The following is a 27,729-nucleotide window of genomic DNA, read 5'->3' as shown; positions in this document are numbered from 1 at the left end:
CTTGCCCAAAATTTTTAAGTACATTGTTGTTTTATTGTGCATTATTTTGATGAGAATTGTGGCAAAAAAATTCAATAAAACCGCTTTGTGCAGCTTCCGTCAAGACCTGATGAAGGATCTTCAGAGTCACATGACGTGTGAAGGTCCTATAGCTGCAGGAGAGATCAGCAGGAGGAGTAGCTGGGCAAGTGCCTGGGGTCTGTTATTAAGAGGGGGTCTAAATTCATTTAGGGAATCTGGGGACAAAATTTATTTATGGGGACGCCCTGGGTCAGTTTTAAATTTCCTGGGGTCTACATTTATTCAGGAGTTGCTAGGGATCAGTATTTAGGGGGTCTGATGAGCTTCTCTCCACACCCCCCATACCCACTTGCCAGGAGTGCCACCCTGCTTTAATATTAGCTCTGTAGTCAAGAGATGTAAAATCCTGAAAAATTGTTGCAGCGTATCTGTCAAGCCCATGTGTGGGAGGGAGACCCCACACCGGTCGAAGAAGGAGAGGGAACAAGGCCTGAAAGCTAGAGAAGAAAGAAGGAGACCTCCTAGTCAAATCCCTAGTCACAGTCCTGACTGGCTATCAGTATGAACAGACCCCAAAGGTAGGTGAGTTCATAGGCAGGAGTACCTAGAGTCCTAACTCACCCTATAAGACCCCAGTGATAGTGATAGGACTGAGACTACCTGTTCCTCCCGAAAGGAAGGACGAAAAGGAGTCTCCCTCAGGCCTACAACAAAGGGCAGGGGGGAAAACAACACACAGATAAACCAAAACAAAATGCAAAAGGGAAAGGAAACACTTAACTTTCCAATAGTTATGGCAGCAACAGGAACTCAGCCGAGAACTAAACACCAGCAGACCACAGATACCACTGAAGCCATAAACAGAACAGCATTGTGGGAGAAGCAACTATAAATAAGAAAAGTTAAATGACCACAATAGCTACACCTGGAGGTTAGAGATGTGGCCAGTGTCAGAGACAACACAGACGTCTATTGATCCACAAGGAAACCTGTCAGATCAAAGCACGTGTTGCCAGTCTCACAGATCTTCTGTCACCCACCGTCGCGGGGACGTCCTTATGTCTAGTTACGGGACGTATCTTCATGAACTTTTGTTAGTGTTTTTTTTTTTTTTTACTTAATTTGTGTTCAAGTTCAGATTGCCACAAGGAAACCATGAACAAGTTGGCATTTTTTGTAGCTTTATCTCTGAGTTCAAGTTGAAACTGTCAACAAACTACCGATGATGGATCCTCTGTTTAGAACTATAGGAGTATAACGGTGTCCTGCTGTGGATGTCTTGGGTTTATGACCGTTTGGAGTTCACTAGGGGGCACTCTACCAGACACAGCACGTGATTGAGAGTGCCTGCTATGGTCTAGACTTCCAGAGGCTAAAAACTGGTATAGACCTAAAATTTCTCACAGCTGAGGGTTTGCTACCATTGCGTGAGTATAGTAGTACAATGTAATAAACATGGAGAAAAAGCAGATATGGTTTTTTTTTGTTTTTCATTTAATTAAAATGTAATCACAGCAAAAAAAACTAAAAAACTTAAACTTTGTGTTTCAGTTCATTACCATTTCAAGATTTCTGCTTGAAGTCAGTGAATGGGTACATTCCTGTCTACACTCTGCACACCTGAAAAGACCTAAACATTTCTTACAGGGGAGGTTTTGTTACAATGTATATACAGGCGCAGCCCGAGCTCCAGACTGATACATTGTAACAATGATGTGTTCACCTCGCAGAGGATTGTTTAGACTGGATACAATTGTAACAGATGGTGCAGCCTGAGCCTCTGGGCGAAAACAAGGATATTTCAATCTACTGACAGCAAGCGGAGGTGGTGAGAAACTGAAAAACAAAAGTATACCAGAAAGTTGCAATGATTAGCGCTGAAAGTTTCTCCAAAGGTCTTGGGCCTGTAACGTTATATGGGTTCAGCTCAGTTACTCTGGGCTCTGGGGATGTTTTACAACCGTCTACTGTTTCTTTTATTTTATATATATATTTTACAGGGTCGATTTTATGCCTTCTGTTTGCAATCACGGCGCGGTGCTTCACTGGTATCAATTATCTGCAAACTTCTAAAAGTAAAAGGAAACAAGTTGGATCGGAGGAAGTAATACCCCCCCGATCAGACACCAACATAAAGAGAATGGAGAAGAGGAGCGCACCTGCCAAACTCTTCCCGTGATTTAAGACGCAGCGGACAGGACGTTTTATGAGCCGGCACTAAGCAGGCGCCTGCTTCCGGAGTCGCGTCAATGCAGCGGCAGAGAGGAGTAATGGATGGCTCCTGTGTACCGCGCTTTTATGGAGGATGTTGGACCTCTAACTACTTTAATCAAAAGGACCTGACAATAACTTTGGTCTGCGGCGCGGTTCGGACCGACTAACGCCTGGATTTATGGTCCAAGAAGCCGCTTCTCAAAATAAGTCGTCGATCAACGGTCACAAAAAGCAAAAAAAATAAAGAAAGAAAAAAACGAGACGTCGCCGCTTTGTGTCCGTCTCCCAAGTAATGATCTGATGCAGACTCTGATTTACTTTACGTTTGGTGGAAATGCCCTTTAAGGCCTTTCCCGACTAATAAAGTAAAAGTCCCAGGAAATGAAGCTTTTGATTTATTTTCTGTCAAATTGCAAAAAAAATGTGCATCAGCCGTTTCTCAAAGTTATAGCCGTTCCTGGTTGACAAGCAACATGGCCGCCATTATCGGGGTTGTCATGTCGATTTTTGGGAGTCCTACACAACTCACCTGGCTCTTGACGAGAGCGCATGGCACCAGGGTCAGGTACTAACTATACACAAACATATGAACACATACACCGCATACTTACACATCTGCACTACACACACAGCCGTAGCCAAAATCAAGGATTCACATCTATTAGAAGAAAAAAAAAAAAAAAAGGGATACCCTTGAAATTTGGACGCCCCTAGGCCACTGCCCACAGAGGCTGAAAATGAGAGCAAGAAACACCCAACACTTGCAGAGAGCAGGACGACTTTAGAGGGTTTCTGTCACTAGAACTTCCACTATTAAACTGGCGGACATTAGCGATGTGCTCATGTCAGCTGCACCTGACTCTGCTATTCTTGTGATTATTCATGCCCCCGTTACTCCAGAATTCTTACTATTATAATATGCAAATTAGCCTCTAGGAGCAGGAGGGGGAGGGGGGAGGGGGGCATCGCTCCTGATCCTAGAAGCTCGGTTCTCCCACCTCATTACGCGCCCTCCAAGTCTTGATTGACAGGGCCAGGCAGCGTTCGCATCCTCCTGTGCCGCCCCTGTGCGCGGGGGAAATCTTGCGCCATTCAGTATTAGGCACAGGCATGGTGAGGAAGCTGGCAGCCGGCGAGCGTCCTTCCCACACAATGCCTGCGCCAAATACTGAACGGGTGTCGGCTCTCAGCGGGGAGCCAGCTGGGTCCTGTCCCTCACCGCTCAGCTCCCCGCGCTCCTCCAAGAAGAAGACTTCTCTCCGCTCCACCATTCAGCCTGCAGACAAAGATCGCTCTGCCAGCCTGTGTGGGCGGAGCCTGCAGCCCAGAAATCTGCATAAGCTCCGCCCACACCGTGCTGCAGCGCGATCTGTGCCTGCAGGGAAGAGAGGACTGTGAGCTTCAGGAACGGGACAAGGTGAGTAGTTACTGTGTTTTTTTTTGTTTTTGTTTTCTAAATACAGACGGGTCACAGAGGGTATTATTACTATGGAGGGGACACAGAGGACTTTATTACTATGGAGGGGCACAGAGGACTTTATTACTATGGAGGGGGCACAGAGGACTTTATTACTATGGAGGGGGCACAGAGGGCATTACTAATGTGAAAGGGGCATAATGGGCATTTCTACTATGGAGGGGGCACAGAGGGCATTACTAATGTGAAGGGGGCATAATGGGCATTTCTACTATGGAGGGGGCACAGAGCCAGAGGGCATTACTACAATGAAGGGGGCACAGAGGGCATTTTTACTGTGAAGGGGGCACAGTGGGCATTATTACTGTGAAGGGGGCACAGTGGGCATTATTACTGTGAAGGGGCAAAATGGGGATTTCTACTATGGAGGGGGCACAGAGGGCATTACTAGCTTGCTACTATTAAGGGGGCACAATGGGGATTATTACTATGAAGGGGCACAATGGGGATTATTACTATGAAGAGGGACACAATGGGGATTAATACTGTGAAGGGGGAACAAAGAGGGGATTACTACTGTGAAAGGGGCACAGTGCGTGCATAACTACTGTGAGGGGGCACACATCTGTACAAATCTACTGTGAAGGTTGTACAATGAGGGCAATACTACTGTGAGGGGGGTACATATGTTTTAAAGTATTGGGGGGGGGCAGAGAAAGGACCCGCCCCGGGTGGCAAACACCCTAGGCACGCCACTGTCCACAGGCGGTGTCAGGCTTCCCTTGCAGTATGACAAATGGTCACATGGTCAGCCTGTGATTGGCTGCAGGGATGTCAATCCGGATGTTGACATTGCTAGAGCTCAGCAGAGAATCTCAGGCCAGGAGAAGAAGGAGCTTGATGCCGATGCCGGGAAGCAAGGACGTCAGTAAGATTCCCTTCACAGGTCTGGCAGAATTTTTGCAGAACCCCTTTAAATATCTGGTGGGTCCAAATGTGACTCCTGAAAGTCCTTGCAGGATTGTGCAGGTGCAGGAGCGGGGAGTCCATTGCCAGGGAAGGCAGGACTCGGAGGTGGTTTATTACTGCCCAGGCTTACCCTATTGCTGTATATGCAGAGCTCAATTGGTACCATGTTTACAGATCAGGAAGCAGCAATGTGTAAAAAAACCACACAAAAAAACACATAAAAACAACAAAAATATAAATAAATAAAAAATTGAATAAAAAAAGAACGCCACTACTACCCACACTGCATCTTCTAGTAATTACAAGTTATATCTCCCCTATATAAAAATGAGTGTAACCGGGCTCAGACACAACTGAAATAAAATATTCTAGTTAAACATTGAGCAATTAAAAGAAATAAAAAAATTAAGGAAAATAATGTGAAAAGTGCTGATCCACCATGAATGGTCGCCTACTGTCCATCATCTACTGTGGAGTCCATGAAATACAAATACTATCAACATCCCCATAATTTACCTTCACAGCGACCTTCAGGGGCGGCTCATTAGGACCAGACAATACTTGACCTTCATAAACTTCTCCAAATGCACCGTGACCCAGACCTCTGAAAAAGATACAGGGAAGAAATTATAGTTTTCTAATGAATGGGTTAAATTCTATGACTGTCCGCTATTTATTTATTTATATACAAACATTAGCATCAGGCTGTCCCCAATGGGGCTCACAATCTAGGTTCCCCAAAAATATCCCATATGATGGTATCATTGCCCTGTTAAATCTGTATCTGTACATAAGAGCAGTATTATAGTAGTTATATTATTGTACATAGGAGGCAGTATTATAGTAGTTATATTCTTGTACATAGGAGGCAGTATTATAGTAGTTATATTCTTGTACATAGGAGCAGTATTATAGTAGTTATATTCTTGTACATAGAGAGCAGTATTATAGTAGTTATATTCCTTGTACATAGGAGCAGTATTATAGTAGTTATATTCTTGTACATAGGAGCAGTATTATAGTAGTTATATTCTTGTACATAGGAGGCAGTATTATAGTAGTTATATTCTTGTACATAGGAGCAGTATTATAGTAGTTATATTCTTGTACATAGGAGCAGTATTATAGTAGTTATATTCTTGTACATAGGGAGCAGTATTATAGTAGTTATATTCTTGTACATAGGAGCAGTATTATAGTAGTTATATTCTTGTACATAGGAGGCAGTATTATAGTAGTTATATTCTTGTACATAGGAGCAGTATTATAGTAGTTATATTCTTGTACATAGGAGCAGTATTATAGTAGTTATATTCTTGTACATAGGAGCAGTATTATAGTAGAGTATATTCTTGTACATAGGAGGCAGTATTATAGTAGTTATATTCTTGTACATAGGAGCAGTATTATAGTAGTTATATTCTTGTACATAGGAGCAGTATTATAGTAGTTATATTCTTGTACATAGGAGCAGTATTATAGTAGTTATATTCTTGTACATAGGAGGCAGTATTATAGTAGTTATATTCTTGTACATAGGAGCAGTATTATAGTAGTTATATTCTTGTACATAGGAGCAGTATTATAGTAGTTATATTCTTGTACATAGGAGCAGTATTATAGTAGTTATATTCTTGTACATAGGAGCAGTATTATAGTAGTTATATTCTTGTACATAGGAGGCAGTATTATAGTAGTTATATTCTTGTACATAGGAGCAGTATTATAGTAGTTATATTCTTGTACATAGGAGGCAGTATTATAGTAGTTATATTCTTGTACATAGGAGCAGTATTATAGTAGTTATATTCTTGTACATAGGAGCAGTATTATAGTAGTTATATTCTTGTACATAGGAGCAGTATTATAGTAGTTATATTCTTGTACATAGGAGCAGTATTATAGTAGTTATATTCTTGTACATAGGAGCAGTATTATAGTAGTTATATTCTTGTACATAGGAGGCAGTATTATAGTAGTTATATTCTTGTACATAGGAGCAGTATTATAGTAGTTATATCTTGTACATAGGAGCAGTATTATAGTAGTTATATTCTTGTACATAGGAAGGCAGTATTATAGTAGTTATATTCTTGTACATAAGGAGGCAGTATTATAGTAGTTATATTCTTGTACATAGGAGCAGTATTATAGTAGTTATATTCTTGTACATAGGAGGCAGTATTATAGTAGTTATATTCCTTGTACATAGGGAGGCAGTATTATAGTAGTTATATTCTTGTACATAGGAGCAGTATTATAGTAGTTATATTCTTGTACATAGGAAGCAGTATTATAGTAGTTATATTCTTGTACATAGGAGGCAGTATTATAGTAGCTATATTCTTGTACATAGGAGCAGTATTATAGTAGTTATATTCTTGTACATAGGAGGAGTATTATAGTAGTTATATTCCTGTACATAGGAGCAGTATTATAGTAGTTATATTCTTGTACATAGGAGGGCAGTATTATAGTAGTTTATATTCCTGTACATAGGAGCAGTATTATAGTAGTTATATCTTGTACATAGGAGGCAGTATTATAGAGTTATATTCTGTACATAGGAGCGTATTATAGTAGTTATATTCTTGTACATAGGAGCAGTATTATAGTGGTTATAGTCTTGTACATAGGAGCAGTATTATAGTAGTTATATTCTTGTACATAGGAGCAGTATTATAGTAGTTATATTCTTGTACATAGGAGCAGTATTATAGTAGTTATATTCTTGTACATAGGAGCAGTATTATAGTAGTTATATTCTTGTACATAGGAGGCAGTATTATAGTAGTTATATTCTTGTACATAGGAGGCAGTATTATAGTAGTTATATTCTTGTACATAGGAGGCAGTATTATAGTAGTTATATTCTTGTACATAGGAGGCAGTATTATAGTAGTTATATTCTTGTACATAGGAGGCAGTATTATAGTAGTTATATTCTTGTACATAGGAGGCAGTATTATAGTAGTTATATTCTTGTACATAGGAGCAGTATTATAGTAGTTATATTCTTGTACATAGGAGCAGTATTATAGTAGTTATATTCTTGTACATAGGAGCAGAATTATAGTAGTTATATTCTTGTACATAGGAGCAGTATTATAGTAGTTATATTCTTGTACATAGGAGGCAGTATTATAGTAGTTATATTCTTGTACATAGGAGCAGTATTATAGTAGTTATATTCTTGTACATAGGAGGCAGTATTATAGTAGTTATATTCTTGTACATAGGAGCAGTATTATAGTAGTTATATTCTTGTACATAGGAGCAGTATTATAGTAGTTATATTCTTGTACATAGGAGCAGTATTATAGTAGTTATATTCTTGTACATAGGAGCAGTATTATAGTAGTTATATTCTTGTACATAGGAGGCAGTATTATAGTAGTTATATTCTTGTACATAGGAGCAGTATTATAGTAGTTATATTCTTGTACACAGGAGCAGTATTATATTAGTTTTATTCTTGTACATACGAGGCAGTATTATGGTAACAATACTCTTGTACACAGGGACAGTATGTGCATATCATTAGTATGTGCACTTGCTCAGGGATACCTCATACATGACCTGTGTGCTAAGTGGCATGATGGACATTGATTTTGGTAGCACTTTAAAATGCACTGATTGGCTTCTGTGTAGACATCAGTGTAAAATGTATAGACTCGGTTCATCCTGATCTTCCTGGTTTAAAAATCCCATTACACTAATGTAAGGATGGAGACAACATCACCCTACAAGATCATATGGATTTTGATGTCCATGTGTCTTCTCCTCTCCATGTCATGCATTGGATCTGTCCATCTCCCGTCCACTTGAATTCTGGCAGATCTCCCCGGCAGCAGTGACGTTATAATCATCTCTGGACCTGTCTTTTGCCCCTGGAAGATTTCTTAAGTAATTCACAGAAATTGGGAACATCTGACATTGACTATAAATACGCCACCAGGAAGGAGTTTTGTCCGGTGTGATGGGGTCCGCGACGTCTCGTTCTGCGGTGGCTTCCATGTAAAGGTGAGTGACAGGTTTTCGACGTTGCCTGTGACATATTTATCATTAAAACTTGAAGCAAGTTCTCTTCGGCTCAGGATTTCATCTGTCTTGTCGTTCTCCAACCTTTTTGACAAATTGGTTGTGACTCCGGTACAAGGTCTTCCTCTGGCAGGCCATCAATTTAATGATAAGAGAAGGTGAAGTCACAGCAGATATTTCCCTCTTTCTATCACAAATGGGAGAATTATAGTTAATTTTCAGCTCCTGAATGCAATCAGCTTTGGCCTTGGCAGTCCAAGAGATCGTGGGAGTAAATGCAAGCAAAGTGTAGATGTCGTGAGTTTTTTCCGGACCTCTTGTTTTTAGCCAATGACGGTGATATCCATTTAAAGGGCGGTATACACTCTTCTTTATTATGGGTCCGGTGCAATCGTCTTGCAAGGCAGATCTGGTTTTCATAGTGTTTTTTCTGTTGATGGTGTCCAGGAATTCAAGATATCCATGGAAAGATAGAGCTTATACATTCTATCCACAGGAACCACTGTCTGGGTGTGGTCATCGGTCTGCTGCTTCCTGTGTCAGTTTTTTTTTTCAATTCAACTTTATCAAAAACACAACAATGTCAGAAACAGATAACAAGACTGAATAGAGGGACAGAGAAGAACAGTAAATCTGGCATCTGATGGTCCAGAACGAGGGCAAACATTTTTTGAACTGATCTTCATATGTTTTGACTTTTATCTGTCCAATGACATGGGCCAGTAATTATAAGCGAAAGCATTATACACCCTATCAGGTCTGGCTTGGTTGAGCCCAAGGTGGAGCTTAAAGGGGTTTTCTCTGTCATGTCAATGATTCCACCTCTAAAACGGAATGGTATGGTCCAGGAGACTTGCTCAGTTCCTCTTCATTGGACTTCTGGAGTGCCTCCGGATTATGGTCACCTACCACCAGCCCTTCAGTGATAGATTGAAAGCAGAGTCTTATTCTATGTCCGCCCATCTCCTTGTTTAGTGATTACCACTTACATCGATTTATTGAAAATCTGACCTGGAATCACATGCGACTGACTGGAGAATCCCTTTAAATGACTACCTGGCCTGTTACATTGTATCAATATTTAAAGTAAAATTATTTTTTTACTCAGCCCCCTTTTTCTTCTGATTATCTCTCCCATTATGCCTTGCAGCGTATAGTCCGATGCATTATATATATATATGTATGTAATATACTTACCTAATCAGGGAGATGTTCTTCCTGGGCACCTCCTTTAGGTCTCCTATGGATGTGACCTTGCCGGCGAAGCAATAGTTGGGGTTGTAGTCCGTCATGATGGTGGACGTCCGGACTTTGCTGAGCTTGTAGTCTGGGCTTTGTAGCTCCATCTGTATGGCCTGGAGCTCTTGGTGCTTCCTCCGATAAACTGGAGACAAAGGACAGGAAAATGAGAGACAGGGATACAAAAATGTAATGTGCAAAAAAGATGTGTACAGATGTATCTACTGCTTTACAGAAGTGTATCTAAGCCTGTGATGTGTGATACTGTCTGCTGAGCTGTATCTAAGCCTATCATGTGTGATACTTCTGCTCAGCTGTGTCTAATCCTATCATGTGTGATACTTCTGCTGAGTCACTGTATCTAATCCTATCATGTGTGATACTTCTGCTGAGTCACTGTATCTAATCCTATCATGTGTGATACTTCTGCTGAGTCACTGTATCTAATCCTATCATGTGTGATACTTCTGCTGAGTCACTGTATCTAATCCTATCATGTGTGATACTCTTGGCTGAGCTGTTAGAACAGTGTATCTACAACTATCATGTTTGATACTGGAGGTATTTGCCCCGTACGCTGTACAGCTGGGGGTCTGCGGATTGCTCGATGATGAGGGTCTTCGTTCGATAATTTGCAGGTTACTCACCAATCATTATCCCGGAGAAGGCCAGAATGAGGGCGGCCACGAGCCCCGATGTCACAATGGATAAGACCAAGGACAGAGGGAGATGCGTCTCCTGCGCCGGCTGGATCTGATCGTCTGTGAAATAAAAATATTATTTCCGGAGATTTATTTCCTCATATACAGATAATAACCCGGGTAAAATACGTGGAGCAGAAGCAATAAAATGAACTCCACGAGAAAGAGCGGGTGCTTCACCGAGGAGCCAAACCTGGTGCTGACAACACTGGGTGATGAAACCACATGACCTCATGTGTGTCCGAGTTACTATGCTGGTATGATTATGTTACTATGCTGGTATGATTATGTTACTATGCTGGTATGATTATGTTAGTATGTTAGTACTTATAGTTGCAAGTTGTCTGTGTGATTATGATTCCATAATTTCATAATTTTCTGTTGGAGTGTAGCATACATCTCAATTACGCTCACAATGTTCCTGCCAGTGGGGAGGCAGTGTAAAAAGGGTACATTGCTGCCAGTGGTGCTGTAGCATTTGATTGACACTACTGGGAAGGTATTTTGTGTTGCACTGTAGTATCTGATTGGCGCTGCCGCAGTGGTATGTTGTGCTGCACTGTGATATTTGGTGCTGCCGGGGAGGTATTTTGCGTTAGTTGCAGGATAACAGGCTGAACTGGATGGACAGAGGGCTTTTTTCAGCCTTATAAACTATGCTACAATGTTACTGTGGGGGAGTTATCTTGTGCTGCACTATGATATTTGTTTGGTGCTGCGGGGGAGGTATCTTGTGCTGCACTATGATATTTGTTTGGTGCTGCGGGGAGGTATCTTGTGCTGCACTATGATATTTGGTGCTGCGGGGGAGGTATCTTGTGCTGCACTATGATATTTGGTGCTGCGGGGGAGGTATCTTGTGCTGCACTATGATATTTGGTGCTGCGGGGAGGTATCTTGTGCTTCACTATGTTTTTTGGTGCTGCGGGGGAGGTATCTTGTGCTGCACTATGATATTTGTTTGGTGCTGCGGGGGAGGTATCTTGTGCTGCACTATGATATTTGTTTGATGCTGCGGGGGAGGTATCTTGTGCTGCACTATGATATTTGGTGCTGCGGGGAGGTATCTTGTGCTGCACTATGATATTTGGTGCTGCGGGGGAGGTATCTTGTGCTGCACTATGATATTTGGTGCTGCGGGGAGGTATCTTGTGCTGCACTATGATATTTGGTGCTGCGGGGAGGTATCTTGTGCTGCACTATGATATTTGGTGCTGCGGGGAGTTATCTTGTGCTGCACTATGATATTTGGTGCTGCGGGGAGGTATCTTGTGCTGCACTATGATATTTGGTGCTGCGGGGAGGTATCTTGTGCTGCACTATGATATTTGGTGCTGCCGGGAGGTATCTTGTGCTGCATGGTGGTATTTATTTGGCGCCGCTGGAGAGATGTTTTGCATATGTGGTTGCATATTTAAGGCAGTGGTGAAGATTGTAAGGCTACTTTCACACCTGCGTTCGGTGCGGATGCGTCTGGTATCTGCACAGACGGATCCGCACCTATAATACAAACGCTGGTATCCGTTCAGAACGGATCTGTTTGCATTATTATTTAAAAACAAAGTCTAAGTCAAAGCGGATCCGTCCTGACTTACATTGAAAGTCAATGGGGAACGGATCAGTTTTTTATTGCGCCAGATTGTGTCAGTAAAAACGGATCCGTCCCCATTGACTTACATTGTAGGTCAGGACGGATCCGCTTGGCTCCGCATCGCCAGGCGGACACCAGTGTTTTGGTGTCCCCATCCAGGGCGCAATGGAGGCGGAACGGAGCCAAACTGATGCATTCTGAGCGGATCCTTATCCATTCAGAATGCATTGGGACTGAACTGATCCGTTTTGAACCCTTTGTGAGATCCCTGAAACGGATCTCACAAACGGAATTCAAAACGCCAGTGTGAAAGTGGCCTAAGTAAAGCAAAACCTGCTGGAGTGTGGTTTGTGTGACACAAGTTTTTTGGGTTATGAAGGGGGGGAGGGGGGGGGGGTGCAATGAGATTTCTGTTCCAGTGCTGCCTACCCTATTCTGACTGCATGGAAGGATCACTATGGAGTCAAAAAGAGTATTTTTGTTTGTTCTTCCATAGTTTGTTCACTAGGGAGAAAATCTCTGGTGACCAAAGCGCCCCTTCCATGTCACTGGCAGCACAGGGTTAAACAAATGTGTTCTGCAAACAGCTCCTTATATCTAATCTTCCAGTAACCCCATGATTGTGACATATGACTCTTCACCTAAACTATAATGATGTTGACATACACTACTTACAAAAACTTAGGGATATTTGGCTTGTGGGTGAAATTTCAGGATGAACCTAAAATGCCCTCTAACCTTTACAGCTGAACTTAATGTGACCTTCTCTAAACTTACGAATGTCTAACTGTTCAGTGTTTCAGTACTTTTTGCACAACTTGCTGTTCTCTAACAAGGAGCTTAAAGGCAAAATTCACAACAGGTGTTTGATCCACGAATCGCCCAATAAATTCCCTGGTTCCATTAGAATTGGTATTTAAACAGTCCTCCTCATCATGCTGTTCACATTCTGACATCATGAGACCAAGACGACACCTAACAATTGATCAACAGTACCTCGCCATTGCAGGATGTTCTCAGACGGAAGTGGCCACTGAGCTTAGAGTCTCACAGAGTGTCATCAGCAGGTTGTGTCAGAGATACAGAGACTGGAAGAGTTACAGAAAGGCAGAGAAGTGGACGTCCTTTGGCCACATTCCACACTGATGACCGCTTCATTGTGAACAATGCCCTGCGGAACCGGATGATGAATGCCACACAACTCCAGGCACGTTTACGGGAGGTGAGATGCACTCAAGTGTCACTTCAGACCATTCAAAAGCGTCTACATCAGCCTGGTCGCAGGGTACCTGACCACACCACCAGGCACAGGTGTCATTGTCTTGCGTTTGCCCAGTGGGCCTCAGTGCTGTTTCCTGATGAAAGTCGGTTCACACTGAGCAGAAATGATGGCCGCCAACGATGTCAAGAAGAGCGCTATGCATCAGCCACAGTTGTCACCAGACAAGCCTTTGGTGGTGGTGGTGTTACAGTGCGGGCAGGTGGGTCTAGTCAATACAGAACTGCCCTACACTCTGTGAATGGTCCGGTGACAAGCCCATACTACTTGAAGATCATTAATCCAGTCATTGTGCCTCTGCATGAACACAGGCCTAATGTCATCTTCATGGTGGACAATGAGCCAGCTCATCGAGGTTACATCATTAGGGAATGGCTGCTGGAGACTAGGGGACCTCAAATGGAGTGGCCTGCACTTTCTCCAGACCTGAATCCCTCTGAAAACCTATGGGATCAGCTGAGTCGCCGTGTAGAGGCTCGTAACTCTGTACCCCAGAACGTCAATGACCTGAGGTCCGCCCTTCAAGAAGAGTAGGACGTCATGCCTCAGCAGACAAGAAGTCAACTTGTGAACAGCAGGAGACGTCGTTGTCAAGCTGTAATGGATGCTCAAGGCCACAGGACAAGTTCCTGAGACACTGACATTTTGTGGCGGTATACCCAGCACTTATGTTGGCTTTTCCATAAATTTCACCCGAAAGCCAAATATCCCTAACTTTTTGTGAGTAGTGTATTGTAGCATTATTGTCAGGATAGTTACCGATACAGGACACCCCGTCGTCGGCCAGCACCCGTCCCAGCTCGCAGTGGCAGGTCAGCTCCTCAGAGTCCGCGTCTAGGTAGCATTCATCCATTTCGCAGTGGCTGCAGTTCAGGTTGAGTTTTATCTCCACTTCTCCATGGCTTTCAGTCACTAGGATATAAAGCAGGACGCGGCTCAGGGTTGTGACATTACCTGCAGCTCCCCTGCTCCCGAGCCCCCCTGACAACTCTTCCTGTCAGAGGCCCAGATCACCACCACCAATCCGCACATACTAGGCAGCTTGCATGTATTTGTACCGCAATATTTACCCCCCTCCTCCCCCCATGTTACCCTGAAAATTACATAATCGTTACCTTTAAGGGGTGGGGTATACAAAACTCCCAGAGGGCTGATGTAGGACACCCCATCCCAGCCGTCCGCATCGGGGCTCTTGTCTTCTGCTGCATTACCTCCTGCCAGGAGAGGTCGGACAATTTCAGAACACATCAATTTAACCACTTAAAGACCAAGCAAATTTCGGACGCATCATTTTAGTTCTTTTTCCTTCGAGCTGTATAAAGTTTTTTTTTTTTTTTTGAGTGAGTTGTAGTTTTTATTGCTAGCATTTTAGGATATAATCATTTTTTATTCCAGTTTTTTGAGAGGTGCAGTGATCAAAAACAAGATGTTTTTTTATTTATTTTTTAAATGACAAATTAGATTTTTTATTTTTTCATTTTTAAAGATTTGTATTTTTTATATTTTCCAAAAACTTAATTAAAGAAAGAGATAGTCACACCCCCTCCCCCCTTCTGTTTATCTCGCCATAGGCCATGGTCGCTCTCCACCACAGCATCTCTGGGGTTAAACGGCTGACATTGGGGTCTAAAAGAAATAGTTTGCTACATTGTATCCAATGTATCTAATCACTAACTACATCAGCAACACAAACCTCTCATTGATACATTATGGTGTAGACCGCCCCTATGGTCCGGATCTTTTGTCTGCGATGGCGTTCAGTGGTTCCGTTTTTTTTTCATGTGGATGCTATCAATTATGATGTGTTTTTTTACCCGCGTTAAAAAAAAACCCTGAAGAATAACAACCTACATCTTTGCAGATTTTTTTTCTGTGCAGAAATTGACCGGCCGCACAGATTTCAAATGTAATAGTATGTCAGATATGTTTGGGATTTTAGCTGCGGATTTCACCCTTTTCAATGGAAGAACTGCGACAAAACTGAATCAAATCCACGCCAAAAAATGGTGTTAGATATTGCGGATTTTGGTGCAGATATGTTGCAGAAAAGTACATAAATCCTTGCAGAAATTTGTGCCGATCTTATGTGCATTCACCCGCATTCGGGTTAGAAGCGAATCAACAGGATTTTGGATGCAGCTCTTGGTGTGATTAGAGTATAAAGCATAAAGTCAAGTACAATGTGCTTTCAGCCTAGTTACATAATGTGGCACAGGGTAAAAAAAAAAAAAAAAAAAAAAAAAACTTTATTGAGTTGTCTGCAGGTTTGGGGATGAGTATTTTTTGGAATTTTTGCTACGAACTGAGTGCATCACCTCAGTGCAGTGTCTGCGCCGCGATACCTGAGAGCTAAAAATGCTCCGAAAATTCCCAAGTGTGCAAATAAATCACTAAATAATGCAGAAAAAGACAGAATAATGTTCTATAATACATTACTGGAAATAGACTCCACAGGATTTTACACTGGTAATAAAGAAAAGTCATTTATCTCATCTGCTCCAAAACAAGTCACCTTCATGTTCTACAACTTCTACCAACTTCCCATATAAATCACACAATACAATACAGTGCTAAACCTATACCCGCTGTACGTATATTATATACAGGAGATGCCCAGGTTATACCAGCTGTAAATATATAATTATATACAGGAGATGCCCAGGTTATACCAGCTGTACGTATATTATATACAGGAGATGCCCAGGTTATACCCGCTGTACGTATATTATATACAGGAGATGCCCAGGTTATACCAGCTGTACGTATATTATATACAGGAGATGCCCAGGTTATACCCGCTGTACGTATATTATATACAGGAGATGCCCAGGTTATACCCGCTGTACGTATATTATATACAGGAGATGCCCAGGTTATACCAGCTGTACGTATATTATATACAGGAGATGCCCAGGTTATACCAGCTGTACGTATATTATATACAGGACATGCCCAGGTTATACCAGCATGCTCCATATCACTATATACAGAAGATGTATAACTTATACCAGCTGTACATATATAATTATATACAGGAGATGCCCAGGTTATACCAGCATGGTCCATATCACTATATACAGGAAGATGTATAACTTATACCAGCCGTACATATATAATTATATACAGGAGATGCCCAGGTTATACCAGCTGTACATATATAATTATATACAGGAGATGCCCAGGTTATACCAGCATGCTCCATATCACTATATACAAGATGTATAACTTATACCAGCTGTACATATATAATTATATACAGGAGATGCCCAGGTTATACCAGCATGCTCCATATCACTGTATACAAGGAGATGTATAACTTATACCAGCTGTACATATATAATTATATACAGGAGATGCCCAGGTTATACCAGCTGTACGTATATTATATACAGGACATGCCCAGGTTATACCAGCTGTACATATATAATTATATACAGGAGATGCCCAGGTTATACCAGCATGCTCCATATCACTATATACAGAAGATGTATAACTTATACCAGCCGTACATATATAATTATATACAGGAGATGCCCAGGTTATACCAGCATGCTCCATATCACTATATACAAGAAGATGTATAACTTATACCAGCTGTACATATATAATTATATACAGGAGATGCCCAGGTTATACCAGCTGTACATATATAATTATATACAGGAGATGCCCAGGTTACACCAGCTGTACATATATAATTATATACAGGAGATGCCCAGGTTATACCAGCTGTACATATATAATTATATATAGGAGATGCCCAGGTTATACCAGCATGGTCCATACCACTATATACAGGAAGATGTATAACTTATACCAGCTGTACATATATAATTATATACAGGAGATACCCAGGTTATACCAGCTGTACATATATAATTATATACAGGAGATGCCCAGGTTATACCAGCTGTACATATATAATTATATACAGGAGATACCCAGGTTATACCAGCTGTACATATATAATTATATACAGGAGATGCCCAGGTTATAGCAGCATGCTCCATATCACTATATACCAGGTGACCGTATATACTGTGTATTGTACATTACATTATTACTAGGGATGAACAAATTGACTTCGGATGAAACATTCGAAGTCGATTCGCATAAAACTTCGTTCTAATACTGTACCCAAGTTCGGGAAAAGTTTTTTTACAGTAGAAACTAATTTATGAAGTTATTACAAGAAGTCTTGCGAGACTTCGCAAAGCAATAACTTTGGCTCATCGGAGCCAATACATTCTAATACTGTACAGGGCTTCTGCTCCGTACAGTATTGGAACAAAGTTTTATGCGAATCGATTTCCGATGTTTCATCCGAAGTCAATTCGCTCCTCTCTAATTATTACATTACTTTTATATATTGTTGCCATAAGAAAGCAAAACACAACTGAATCCTACTCACCCATATATCCTCCACCTCCTCCACCTGAGGAGCACCCGCCTCCGCCGCCTCCGAAACCCCCTCTTGTTTCCCACCCCCACTTCGTAATGGCCTGTGGACAAGATTCCCCTCCAGTTCCACCATCCAAGAGGGATTTTCCTGCCCATGGAACTGATGTGCGATCGCTCCAGCCGCCTCCACCTCCTGCACAGAAAAACAAGAGGCCCACATCACAGGTAGAAGTTCCCAATGTGTTATATACTGGGATTTCACTGGCCCTCTTGTTTGGGATGTAACATCATTAGATATAAATCTACCACTAGGTGGAGCTGCAGAGACTGCTTTACACTGTGCTGAATGATGCTCATGGCTGTGTTTTCCTGAACAGCGCACCGTCAGGACAGGGAGGGTATTACAAGTGACATTTATAATGGATTTAATGTGAAGAGTTTGAAGAGTTCTGATGATATAATATTTTACAGCCATTGTTACCTTTTATTTATTTTTATTAAAAAAATGTAACCAAAGATTTACCCGCTGCCCCCGATTTTCCATTGACCCCTGGCATGGTGGAGTTACTCTCCAGCCTCTCTGGGTGAATGATGTTGGCTTTCGCCCGGTACGCTCTCCCTCCTCCCCCTGCGGCGATCAGCAGCGGGATGTATTTTCCGTTCTCCATCTGTGAAGAAAGTAAATACATTTAGTAGAAATTACATTGTTTCCAGCTGTAGTGAGATCTCCCCCTCCCCAAAATCCTGTTTGCCAGGGGTCCTGTGATGTGGCGGTGTTGGGGGCTTCTCCTTGCCCGTTTCAGCTAGAGCCGTGGTCTGCAACCTATGTCTCTCCAGCTGTTGTGGAACTACAACTCCCAGCATGCCACGACAGCCGCTGACTTGGCAAGGGTGCATTGCGTTACGGAAAATCCTCTAAGCCAGTCAGTCAGTGCAGGGCTGATGGATTTCAAGTGAGAAGTTGCAGAATTCTGGCTGCAGCTTTAGATGTGACTGAAGTATAAGACGCATCAAGACTAAGACAAGCTGAGAAATGTGTTTCTGAATTTATTCAAAATTTTACAAAGAAGTGAAAATCTTAAAAAGCTAAATTTTGTCAATTCTGATCAAATCACCACCAGGTTATCCTATAATGCGTGCTGCCCCGGGGGCGTATATATTAGCAATACTGCGGTCGATGTGTGAGTGTTTATAACTGACGACCTATTCTGAGGGTAGGTCATCTGTATTTGATCGGTGGGGGATCGATACCAGGGACCTCTGCCAATCAGCTGCTTGAGGAGGTTGCTGCCTCCTTGCACCTTACCGAGCACAGCGCCATCCACTGGATAGTGGTTGTGCTTGGTATTGCACCTCAGCCCCATTCACTCGAGTTGTGCCTAGGTCATGTGACCGATGAACATGATGTCACTGGCCTAGGAAGAGGCCACAGTGCTCACGAAGTGCCACGGCCTCTTTATACAGTGGCGTTACCGTGAGTCGGACCCCCCACCCATCTGATATTATCCTGAGGACAGGCTTATGAATAATATGAAAACCCCCTTTTAACGCTACACTGTAAATAACGTATGATGAGAAGTTCTGCAGGTATCTATTATCGTGTATCAATGCCTCACAGTTTTAAAGTCCTCTGCTTGCTGTCAGTGAATGTTTCCATTTAGACTCCAGAAAACTTTCCTGTCCAGCTCATATCTAATGTATCATCACAGAAAAAGCTAATTGTTCTTTTATTTATTTATTTATATTACGCACTTCTATACTTTGGTTTCCAGACTGACACACTGTGACAAACTCTCAGCTGTATGAACTCCGCTAACGTTGAGCTTCAGCATAGAGACCATAGATTGCTTACACAAGCGATTGAGGACGTGAGGGGTGTTTAACATCTGAATTAAGGTTAACGTTCACGTTCGGTGACAGCAAGCAGAGATCTTGACTATTGTAAGGGTTTATAGTGGGAGTACACTGGCTACGGTTACATTGCGTCCCACTGCTGACCACATGTTGCAGCTTTAGGCTCCATTCACACGTCCGCAATGTGTTTTGCGGATACACGGAGACACGGATCCGCAAAACACGGAAAGCTGCAATGTGCGTTCCGCATTTTGCGGACCGCACATTGCCGACATAATAGAATATGCCTGTTCTTGTCCGCAATTGCGGACAAGAATAGGACATGTTCTATTTTTTTGCGGAAACGGAAGCACGGATGCGGAAGTGCGGATCCGCAAATGTGGATGCGGACAGCACATTCCGTCCCCATAGAGAATGAATGGGTGTGCACACTTTCCGCAAAATTGCGGAAAGGATGCAGACCCATTTTGCGGACGTGTGAATGGAGCCTTACACTGCACAGTACAGCATCGTTGCTGCGTTCAGGTTACATTTTCGTTTGCCGCTTATCTTCCCTCTTCTGGTCGCGTCGCTGCAGCCATCGTTACAGTGTCATCTCCCGTCCTCTTGGCAGAGAAGAGTAATGACTCCTTAAACAGCAGAGACTTATTACTGAATCCTCTCTCCATTAATCCGGGCGCTTTATTAATGACTCTCGCTTCTTTAATATCTATTCTGCCAGCAAGCAGAGGACGGCATAGCTCCGCTTGTTGTCAGCTATGTATTAATTGCCGACATTTCTGCATCACATAATAATGAGAAGTAATATTTCACCGGCGGGAGGCGAGGAAAGCTCCATCCGCCGTGGCCCCGGCTACAATGTAGCACCGTCAGCATCGCCCTATCGTATCACATTGTATCCATCCGGTTTGCAATTTTTTGGGATATTATTACTACTTGCTTTAACCCCTTAAGGACCCTGGGATTTTCCATTTTTGCGTTTTCGTTTTTCACTCACCGCCTTCCCATAGTCCTAACCCTTTTTTTTTTTCCATTCACATAGCCTTATGAGGGCTTATTTTTTGCGGGACAAGTTGCATACCATGTAGTAGGGATCGGGAAAAAAACTCCAAATGGGGTAGAATTGGGAAAAAATGCAATTCTGATAAAGGTTTTTTTGTTAGTTTTTTTTTACACTGTACACTATGCGGTAAAATTGAACTGTTATCTACATTCTCCAGGTCAGTAGGGTTCCAACGATACCACACTTGTATCATTTTTCTTGTGTTTTAATACTGAAAAAAAAAAAAAACCTTTGAGTAAAAAAATATATTTTTTCATAACCATATTCTGACCCCTATAACTTTTTTGTAGCTATGTGTACGGGGCTGTGTGAGGGCTCATTTTTTGAGGGACGATCTGTTCTTTTCATTAATACCAATGTTAAGTGTGTGCAACTTTTTGATCACTTTTTATAAAAAAATAATTGTGTTATGAAGTGACAAAAAATTGCACATTTTTTATTTTATTTTTCCCGCTACGCCATTTGTCATTAATATTGTTTTATTTTAATAGTATGGGCATTTTCGCACGCGGCGATGCCCATGATGTTTACTTTTTTCATTGGTTAAGTATTTTTATTTTAAGGAAAGGGGGGCAATTTGAACTTTTAGGTTTAAAAAAATATTTGTAAAAACTTTTTTTTACTTTTTTTTTTAAACTCACCTTGGGTGACAATAACTGCCAATCATTAGTATTCAGTGATGGCTAAATAGCTATCATTGAAGACTTCATTTGCACTATATCAGGCATGCTCAACCTGCGGCCCTCCAGCTGTTGCAAAAAAACTACAACTCCCAGCATGCCCGAACAGCCTACAGCAGGGCATTGTGGGAGTTGTAGTTTTACAACAGCTTGAGGGCCGCAGGATGAGCATGCCTGCACTATATCAATACAAGGCTGCCCCCTAGTGGCCTGTATTGATATATACATCTAATTGACTCTGAAGCCGGCTTGAGGCTTCGGTCAATTAGATCGAGGTAACAGATTCCCCGATCTCAGTCGGGGAACGCTGTTTCCGGACCGGAAGCGCAAGACTTCCGGTTTCCGGTCTGGGCAGATGCCGTGGTCACATTTGACCACTGCATCTGAAAGGTAAGATGTATGCGATTAGCCTTATCGCTGAACGCATACACGTGGCGCGGGTCTCTGCTATTTAAATACTTTGTAGGATCACCTTTTGCTGCAATTACAGCTGCAGTCTTTTGGGGGACGTCTCTACCATTTAGAGGCTGACATTTTTTGCCCATTCATCTTGGCAGAAGAGCTCGCGCTCAGTCAGTTTGGATGGAGAGCGTCTGTGAACAGCGATGTTCATGTCTTGCCACAGATTTCTTGAAATCACTTACCTTGAAAATATAAGTGGCCCCTCCGCCTCCTCCTCCTCCGCCGGCCCATTCGCTAACACTCCCATTGATTCTGATTTCTTCCTCGATCTGGTTACTTTCGCCCATGCACACCATCTTCAGGACGGGGTCGGTCTGCGAGAGAAGAGACTGGTATTTATCACCGGGTTCTCTGCCCTTTATTGAAGTGAATGGAGGACGTACCAGGAGGAGCTTGGATTGCAAGCTCCCCGGGCCGCATGTGGGCGGTTATGTGGATGCTCCGACCTCAGTGTAGAAGTGCCTTTCCCTTCTGTACTAATCCCAGAGGACATATAAGGGGAGAGTCTGAGCAAGGACAGGAGGAAGAGCAGCTCTGCAGCACAAAATACTGCTCAAATGAGAATAAGGAAATATGATTTTTAAAGAGATATAGTATTATTACCTGTTTTTTGTCACCCTTTGCTTTACCTTGGGCGTTTATATCACATTGACTAATGTTTAGAATTGTCTTACTTGGAAACCATCAGCAAGCAGGTATTGTAATGGATTGTGATCTAAATCGTCTAATTACCTTGTGACTAATTAATGCCTGCATTGGGTTAATAAGTAGTGATGAGCGGCAGGGGTCATATTCGAATTTGCGATATTTCGCGAATATTTTGTAAAATATTCGTCGAATATTCGCAAATTCGAATATTCGTTATATTCTACGATTTTTTTTACTCGAAAAATCGGCAAGGTAATGATTGTGTAATATGCAAATTTTCGTAATTTGAATTTTCGGATTTGAATTTTTTATCGCGAATTTTTCCACTTACAACTATTAGACAAAGATTATAGCACTATATTAGCTAAATTGCTGTATATTCGTTTTTTTTCCGAATATTCGCTATATTGCTATAACTTTGTTTTTTCGAATATTTGTAATATTCTAAAACAAGAATATATAGCAATATAGCGAATATTCAAAAAAAAACAAATATAGAGCAAAATTTGTAAACACTACTACTCCTAAAGTCAAGTATATTGCAGCCTTCTCATTGGCCCACAAGCTAGAAGCAGGAAGGGATCGTGTGTACTGATTAACAAAAAAAATAAAAAAAATCGAATATTCGAAATTACGAATATATATAACTATATTCGAAATGTTCTCAAATTTTCGAAGTTCCTATATTCGCGATAAAAATTTGAATATTCGTGATCAACACTATTAATAAGATGGGCTGGACACCCGGTTCATACACAGCCAGGCTCGATTATGTAGTCGCAGTACTAAATGAGGCTTTGTTCACACATTGCGTCCATGTTCCTGCACATTTTTGCCACAGTTTTCTGAAATTGTCACAAAACCGCAGCGATGCGGTCAATGGTAGTATAAACACAGACATAGGATACACAATATAAGTTTTGAATAGTATATCAGCCAAAAGAAGCTTGCTGATGGTTTCCAGTTAGGCTATTGTTTCCCTACATTGCACTTAGGCCTCATGCACACGACCGGTTTTTTTTAAGGTCCGCAACGGACACGGATCACGGACACGGATCACGGACGCGGATGACAATCTTGTGTGCATCCGTGTTTTTTCACGGACCCATTGACTTGAATGGGTCCGTGAACCGTTGGCCGTGAAAAAAATAGGACAGGTCATATTTTTTTCACGGCCAGGAAAAACGGATCACGGATGCGGCTGCCAAACGGTGCATTTTCCGATTTTTCCACGGACCCATTGAAAGTCAATGGGTCCGCAAAAAAAAAACGGAAAACGGCACAACGGCCACGGATGCACACAACGGTCGTGTGCATGAGGCCTTAGAGAAAGATTCATATAATGGATGTAAAAACTACCTGGAATATGTGAAAAATAAAAAACAACAGACTGATCACTACTTACTGATGATCATACTCTATATTCCTGTTATTATAATGTCATGCATTGCAGTACATCCGTTTTTATTTTGAAGGGTGTGATTACTTTTGCAACTGATTTATATGACTTCAATGCAACTCAAATAAAAAAAATAATGTATGCTACTCTGCACACAGCTTTGCTTAAGGCCTCTTGCACACGACCGTATGGCTTTTTCAGTATTTTGCGGTCTGCAAAAAAACGGATCCGCAAAAAATACGGATGACGTCCGTGTGCATTCAGTTTTTTGCGGAACGGAACAGCTGGCCCCTGATAGAACTGTACTATCCTTGTCTGTAATGCCGACAATAATAGGACATGTTCTATCTTTGAACGGAAGTGAAATAGGAAAATACGGAAATGGAAGGTATACAGAGTACCTTCTGTTTTTTTGCGGATCCATTGATATGATGGACCGTATACCAGAATGCAAAAAACGGAACGGAAACGGAAAAAAAAAAGTTCGTGTGCAAGAGGCCTAACAATCTCCTATCAGCTTTATGCAGAGCTGTATCTCCATGGTAATAGACTACAAACAAACTGTGTAGTCTGATCCTGCAGTTCTACTGTTACGCAGTGGGCGTGGATCCACGTGGGGCTACTACTAAGGCCTCTTGCACACAAACGTTTTCTTTTTCCGTTTATGTTCCGTTTTTTTGCGTACCGTATACGGAACCATTTATTCAAAGGATCCGCAAAAAAAAAACTGAAGGTACTCCGTATGCCTTCCGTTTCCGTATTTCCGTTTTTCCGTTCTGTTCAAAGATAGAACATGTCCTATTATTGTCGGCATAACGGACAAGGATAGTCCTGTTCTATCAGGGGCCAGCTGTTCCGTTCCGCAAAAAACTGAATGCACATCCTTATTTTTTGCGGATCTCAAAATACTGAAAAAGCCATACGGTCGTGTGCAAGAGGCCTAAGGTTGTTATTCTGGCAGCCCCCCAGTCTTCCCTGGCTTCAACCCCTAGACAGGGATCTGGACTTCACTGCAGGGGAACCACTAGGCTACTACCTCCTGGAGTAGTCCCGATGTAGTTGACAACTGACCCACGGGGACCAGAGACACTGGTGCTGGGCACCAAAAGAACAGGCAAATCGTAGTCAGTAACAGGCTGAGATCAGGGCAGGCAGAGAACATGCAAACAGAGGTCAGGGAAGGCAGGGTCAGAACAAAGAATTTAATAGGGGTTATGTCAGAAAGTGAAGGGTCAAAATCTAGAAAACAGGCAGAAGTCAGTACATGGGCAGGCAAACATAGAAAAGCACACCTTTGCAGCAACTAGCGAACTAGAACCTATTGCTCAGGCAGCCTCCCATAGGAAAGATGCCTTTGCTGGTGAAGATAAGGGTGCATGTGCACTGGTCCTTTAGAAGGTGGAGAGTGGGCATGCATGCCCTACGGGCAGAGATAGGCCTAGCTGGCAAGAAGCAGACCTCAGCCTGCCTGAAGGGACAGAGCTACTCTGGTGGCTGGGTCCACCAGGAAGTGGGGAAGAAAAACCGTGTGGTCCGCACCGCTGGAACCCGAAGTGCAGGAACTGGTGAGCAGAGCAGGGGTGACCACAGACCATCACAGACCACCACTGTAACATCTGCGTTATTCTACAACCTTTGTCTTTTAATGTGAAGAGTAAAGGACTGATTTTAGAAATTGGTGAGCACCGCATCTCACATTCTACCTTCATTGGATGGCAGCGGTCTTGCTGCCGAGCATCACCGTTTTGCCAAGTGACCGCACGCTGACCGCAGTCTCGAGTCCTTCCCTGCACGCTGGATCCTGGACCATGTGAGGTCGTGCAGACTTTTTTCTAGAATTATGCATCAGACCAGGAAAGTATTGATGCCTCCTGTTTACCGGCCGGAGGGGATGTCAATACTAATGCAATATACTCTGCGCTGCCACATCCTCATTATGGCAGTCATTGTAAATGAGAAGTCTGAGCCGTAGATCACATGGTGCTGGGCCGACCAATGAAATGAGATTACACAGAGGTATGAGAGCCACAAATAATGTCACACTAATGAGAGTCACAGAGAACATAGATGACATCCGGCAGGACAATGACACCTGGGAGGCAGGACACTGATAACAGGACAATGACACCTGGGAGGCAGGACACTGATAACTGGGGACAGAACAATGACACATGGGGTGCAGGACAATGACACCTGGGGTGCAGGACAATGACACCTGGGGGGCAGGACAATGACACCTGGGGAGCAGGACAATGATAACTGGGGACAGAACAATGACACCTGGGGGGCAGGACAATGACACCTGGGAGGCAGGACACTGATAACAGGACAATGACACCTGGGGGGCAGGACAATGATAACTGGGGACAGAACAATGACACATGGGGTGCAGGACAATGACACCTGGGGGGCAGGACAATGACACTTGGGAGGCAGGACACTGATAACAGGACAATGACACCTGGGAGGCAGGACAATGATAACTGGGGACAGAACAATGACACATGGGGTGCAGGACAATGACACCTGGGGGGCAGGACAATGATAACTGGAAGACAGGACAATGACACATGGGGTGCAGGACAATGACACCTGGGAGGCAGGACACTGATAACTGGGGACAGAACAATGACACATGGGGTGCAGGACAATGACACCTGGGGGGCAGGACAATGACACCTGGGGGGCAGGACACTGATAACAGGACAATGACACCTGGGAGGCAGGACACTGATAACAGGACAATGACACCTGGGAGGCAGGACACTGATAACTGGGGACAGGACAATGACACCTGGGGGGCAGGACAATGATAACTGGGGACAGGACAATGACACCTGGGGGGCAGGACACTGATAACTGGTGACAGAACAACGACACATGGAGTGCAGGACAATGACACCTGGGAGGCAGGACACTGATAACAGGACAATGACACCTGGGGGGCAGGACACTGATAACTGGGGGACAGAACAACGACACATAGGGGGCAGGACACTGATAACTGGGGGACAGAACAATGACACCTGGGGGGTAGGACAATGACACCTGGTGGACAGGACAATTACATCTGTCGGACAGAACGACACATGGGGACAGGATAGTGACACTTGGGGGGGGGGAGGACAGTGACACTTGGGGGGGGGTGCAGTGACACTTGGGGGGGGACAGTGACACGTTGAGGACAGGAAAATGACACCTGGGTACAGGCTACTGACACTACTAGTGATTAGATTGTCAGCTCACTGGGGACAGAGATGTGAGTGATGACCATCTTTGTACCGCGCTGCGGGACATGTTGGTGACATACATGAATGTATTACATTACTTGTACATTAGATCCACTTACTCTGGGGCAGGCGTCTTCACCTTGCTGACCGACCAGTATGTACAAGATGTCGTCCTTCTGTAACTCGAACACCCCGACCAGCGCCGTCCCGTGCGCCCTAGAAGGGGTTTTTACCCCAATCCCACCGGCTGCTCCATAACCAGAGATCCTGAGGAGAGAAGGACAAGAAGTGACCACTGGACAATCTGCTGCCTCCATTACAGAGGAGAACCTACAGGACACCCAACCTCAGCTGCCATCAATGAGAACCGGCTACATTATATCCTGCACCGTACACACCTACCACTAGCCTTAGAGCGCCGAACCACATAATTACACAAATATTATGGTCCAAAAATAAAGATCAATAAATCCGAGGCCCAAACGGGGGCAAAAAGGAAGCTAAAATATAACTTTTAATG

The 27,729-nt window shown here is 43.0% G+C and overlaps 1 protein-coding gene across 1 annotated transcript in view; it reads right to left on the bottom strand.

The window, feature by feature from the left end:
• LOC122935549 (ALK tyrosine kinase receptor-like) overlaps window positions 1-27,729 on the bottom strand; it is a 326,171-nt gene that overhangs the window by 39,442 nt on the left and 259,000 nt on the right. The window contains exons 11-19 of the mRNA XM_044291319.1: window positions 27,329-27,476; window positions 22,115-22,246; window positions 18,397-18,541; window positions 17,884-18,066; window positions 14,588-14,686; window positions 14,232-14,384; window positions 10,549-10,662; window positions 9,860-10,046; window positions 5,138-5,225 (exon numbers count right to left, since the gene is read on the bottom strand). Coding sequence (XP_044147254.1) covers window positions 5,138-5,225; window positions 9,860-10,046; window positions 10,549-10,662; window positions 14,232-14,384; window positions 14,588-14,686; window positions 17,884-18,066; window positions 18,397-18,541; window positions 22,115-22,246; window positions 27,329-27,476 — 1,249 coding nt within the window. The remainder of the gene's footprint in view (window positions 1-5,137; window positions 5,226-9,859; window positions 10,047-10,548; window positions 10,663-14,231; window positions 14,385-14,587; window positions 14,687-17,883; window positions 18,067-18,396; window positions 18,542-22,114; window positions 22,247-27,328; window positions 27,477-27,729) is intronic.

The sequence above is a fragment of the Bufo gargarizans genome, chromosome 4 (assembly GCF_014858855.1).
Source record: "Bufo gargarizans isolate SCDJY-AF-19 chromosome 4, ASM1485885v1, whole genome shotgun sequence".
Taxonomy (NCBI): Eukaryota; Metazoa; Chordata; class Amphibia; order Anura; family Bufonidae; genus Bufo; species Bufo gargarizans.
This window is presented reverse-complemented; position numbering and strand designations above follow the sequence as displayed.